This window comes from Trypanosoma cruzi, genomic scaffold (assembly GCF_000209065.1).
Source record: "Trypanosoma cruzi strain CL Brener 1047053517047 genomic scaffold, whole genome shotgun sequence".
Lineage (NCBI taxonomy): Eukaryota > Euglenozoa > Kinetoplastea > Trypanosomatida > Trypanosomatidae > Trypanosoma > Trypanosoma cruzi.
The window spans coordinates 61,204-65,115 of NW_001849429.1; the positions used below are offsets into that span (position 1 = coordinate 61,204).

Here is a 3,912-nt window from a genome sequence, read left to right on the forward strand (position 1 = left end):
TTCTAAAAATTCTGCGGCAACCTCGCTTGGAGAAGTCTCCAAGAATGGCTCCCACTGTGGGTGATGCATGTTGAAATCCCCACACAGCAGGAGCGGCGACGAGGCTGGAAGGCAGTTTACTAACCGCCTGAAGGATTGCGTTACTTGCGGTGGTGGTCTCATATAGGCACTCGCTACAATAAGATCACGGTTCTGGTCCAGAGCAACCTGGACCACCACCACTTCAAGGCTGGTGTCATGCTGGGGGATGGTGAGAGGTATACGCTCGGAGCGGAGAGTTTTCCGCACCAGCACCGCCACACCGCCTCCCTTGCCGATGCGCGACTGTGCATAGAGCACATAATCTCCAGTGTGCATGCTGGCGATCTGCTCTGACGACTTCCAAGTCTCCTGGATGGCTATTATGTCTGCTCCTTGCGCCATTAATGTTGCGAGTTTTGACGGCGTGAGGCAAGAAACGTTCATCTGGAGTACTGCTATGGGGCCTGGGTTCTGCTCAATGTCTCCGCTTGGCAGTAGCGTTTGTCGTTGCGCGTCACATACGGCACGCAAACGGTATGTGTAGCGCTGATAAGCGCCGATGGAATTCAGCAGCGGATAGAAATACCGCTCCGCGGGCAGCCATGTAAATGGCTCCATCTGGTGCCCTTCCGACCCGTTTGTGCGGCGCCTCCTGCCTCTCCTCGTGCAGCGGATGGGCAGCAGACGCTTAGCTTCCTCTCTAGCAAAGAGTACTAGACCCTGGCACCACGTTGAGGTGGCCGGCTGAGCCAGGGCTGAAGATGTGTCATTCATCGCATCATCGCCGTCCGCAGCTTCAACAGCTCTCATTAGTCCAATTCAGGTGGATAATAACCCGCATTCCGCATTTAGAGACACTCCGTCGCCTCCACCATTATTCGTCCGCGTCAACACATCTCCTCCACCCTCACTTCCGTACTCGTCACTTGCGTGCCCAAAACCGGCAGCGCACCACAGCACGCAGAGGACACACACCAGCAGCACACGGCCAGTCATCATCGCCATCACTCCTGTTACTTGCGTGTGGCCTTCAGCAAAAGTAACTCCCCGTCAACAGAGAGGGGAGAAAAAAGATAGACACAGCCGCTACACCACGCACAGCAACAAAATGGCAGCACCCCAGCAGCAGCGCACACACCACGAGACAGATGGAATCAGTACGATTGCAGAGCTCGCACACCGCACCGCAAACCACAAGTTTAAAAAGCAATAAAAAACAATAATTAAAAAAAGAAATTAAAAAGAAATTAAACAACAAACCCAGGGCTCCAGTGCGCATGCTTATGAGTGTGTCCGCGATGCGTTCAACGTGGCGGATGCGGGGCACAACGCGGAGCACACAGCACGGCAGCGGAAGCAAGTGAAGCAAAACAAGATCATTATTTTCTCTTATTTATACAGCGAACCACAACACGCGCACAAATCCCCGCGGTTGAGTGCTGGCACGCACAGCCCGCACACACCTCTTCAGCCCAGAGTGGTGTACGCCAGCGCGGATGCGGCGAGCACCAGCGGGGCACACACCCACGCAGAGCTGCTGAGGCTGCCGTCCATTTCGCGAAGACGTGACGGTGCGCGGGTGGTCGACACAGCTGGCGCCTCTGTAGTCGTAGTACTTGGTGCCTGTGTTGTAGTGGTGGTCGTAGTGGTTGGTGCCTGTGTTGTGGTCGTCGTTGTCGTAGTCGGTGGTTTTGTTGTGGTCGTCGTCGTGGTCTTATTCGAAGACCCTTCAGGCCCACTCGCTGCCTCTGATGCGCACCCGGACGGGCAGCAGCAGAGGGCAAGCACCAACAGGGCGCACAGCAGACGGCACGTCATCATCATCGTGAGTGTGGTCGTTCAGTGGTGTGGAGCTGATCTGCACAGTGAGGGACATGGAGAGCAACAGGGGAGACGAGAGGTGCGGCAGACACACACAGAGGGCACACCACATGAGGAGAGGGCAGCAGCCAGGCATGCACCGTACGCCGCACACCACGCACGACACACACTCCAATCCACGGCAGCAGGCACACACACACAGCCCTGCCGCAACACCAACACACAGATGGAGAGGGAGAAGCAAACAGGAGCGGCACACAAGGCTCCACCGCATGCACACGCGGCGAGAGCGGTCCGTCGCGTCGGCACCCCTCACGGAGGGTGCGCACACACACAAGAAGGTGCAGCGCACACAGCAACACAACAGCAAAGTAACAATTAAAAAAGGAGATCCCCGCACACCACGTGGATTGTTGGTCCACGGGAAGTGCAGCCAATATTCATCACAAAAGCATTTGCAGTAGGCCTTCGTCCACATTCATCGCACTCCACTTCATGCAGGCCCGGCCACCACCGCAGCAGGAGCTGCTGCACACGCAACAAGAAACAAAAAAGGGAGGTGGTGTGGGAGACCACGGTGCTGCTGTCACTGTCGCCAGGCGCCGCTGTGTTATTCGCTTTGTCTGTGGCTGTAGATGATGTTGTTTCCTTCTCGCTGCCATCCTCTCGTTCATGTTGGTGTTCTCCCTCCGGCACAGCGGCATGAGATGCGGAACCACCGTTCAAAATCTACGCATTGCCCGCGTCAGCGTCATTGGCGGCAGCAGCAGCATCCGCAAGAGAAGATGGTGAAGTTGTCTCAGCCTGACCCTCAGTGATTGCATTCTGCCTTGCATCCGCCGTTGGTTCAGTGCCTTTTCTGCAGATCTTCTGTTGGCTTCATGGTCGCTGGGACTTCCGTTGAGGATGGCAGTGCGCTGTGTGGTGGTGATTTCGGTGGCGGTTCTGATGGGCCTGCTGGCACCTCTTATTCTGCTGCTGTTGGCGGCAATTCCTCCAATGCTTCTTTTTTCTTCCGGTGCCGCCTCCTCTGCACCTCCTTCCGCCGGCGGTTTTGGCTGTCGCAGGGGCATTGGCCGTGCTTCTCCCTGTTCTGCTGCACCGGTCGTAAACGATCGATAATTTCCAGAGAGCGACTTTGAAGCAGACTCTGTGCCCGGATGTCCAGGGGAACGACTGGTGCCTGAAGCAGACAGTCATTCGGGTGCTTCAGCCGCAGGTGCGTGCTCTGCATTGTGCGCGCTGCCAGTCAAACATTACGGATTTCTTTTTGCTCCTTTCACCACATCCCCTGGTCCTCCTGAGCCCATTCTGGCACTCCCTGTACCACGGACACACTCTGCTCAGCGTCAGTCGCTGTTTGAAGCTGCGGTGTTTGCTCTTGACTGTCGCCGTTCGATGCGCCCCGTGTGAGACCCGAGCTGGGTGCAGCCGCATGCTCTGCTGAGTCCTCGGACGGCTGCGTCGCATGTGCTGTTTGTCCTTCTGCTGGCGCTGGTGCTGGAGTTCTCCGTGCGCTCTCCCCCGTCCTGAGCACGTGTGGCCCTTCTCGTTCCTGTTGTGCCCACTCGCTCTGAATATTTGTAACTGACGCGCTGCCTTTCTTTCCATCCCTCTCTTCCACGGTGAGAGTTGCCGACCCCGCAGAAAATTGTGGCGGTTGGGAGCACACACTCGACATTGACGGCTCTTCGCCGCAGCATGCTGAGCCTGCCTCCTCCCTTTCTCCTGCCACACTTCCACCAGCGGGAGGATCGTCTTGGACGCCGGAGACAACTGCGGGCTGCTGCTTGGGGCCAACACCACCACCAGCACCCAACACAGGAGTACTGCTGGCAGCGTCTGTATCGGCAGCAGAAGAAGATGAAGCCATTGGTGCAGCCCCACTGCCGCTGAGCTTCAGTCCCGCTCCCTGCATCACCGACCGGTGGTTATCCTGCATCACTGTTAAGCGTTCCGCTTGCACCAATGCCGCCGTCCTCACCGGCCGGTACCGCCGCGGCTACTCCCCGTAAGGCGGCACTCGACACGCAGTCCCTCCTCGCAAACACCACTTCGCCATCCATTCCC

General features: G+C 57.3%; 2 protein-coding genes and 1 pseudogene across 2 annotated transcripts, besides 4 other annotated features; all 3 read right to left on the reverse strand.

The window, feature by feature from the left end:
- Positions 1-808: a sequence feature (areas merged during assembly that could not be assigned to a particular haplotype. This can correspond to areas where the two haplotypes were merged or to regions with more than two copies in the genome that were merged during assembly.).
- Positions 809-3,912: a sequence feature (areas not merged during assembly with more than two copies in the genome that could not be assigned to a particular haplotype).
- Positions 841-1,026, reverse strand: Tc00.1047053511095.5 (mucin-associated surface protein (MASP), putative; the record flags this gene model as incomplete). The annotated part of the gene is made up of 1 exon (XM_798082.1): positions 841-1,026. The coding sequence occupies one exon, from the start codon at positions 1,024-1,026 to the stop codon at positions 841-843; it is 186 nt and encodes a 61-aa protein (XP_803175.1).
- Positions 1,230-1,273: a sequence feature (AT_rich).
- On the reverse strand, positions 1,489-1,845 carry Tc00.1047053511095.10 (mucin TcMUCI, putative; the record flags this gene model as incomplete). Its single annotated transcript, XM_798081.1, has 1 exon — positions 1,489-1,845. One exon carries the CDS (start codon positions 1,843-1,845, stop codon positions 1,489-1,491), a length of 357 nt encoding a protein of 118 aa, XP_803174.1.
- Positions 1,649-1,735: a microsatellite.
- Positions 2,336-3,912, reverse strand: Tc00.1047053511095.20 (annotated as a pseudogene; the record flags this gene model as incomplete).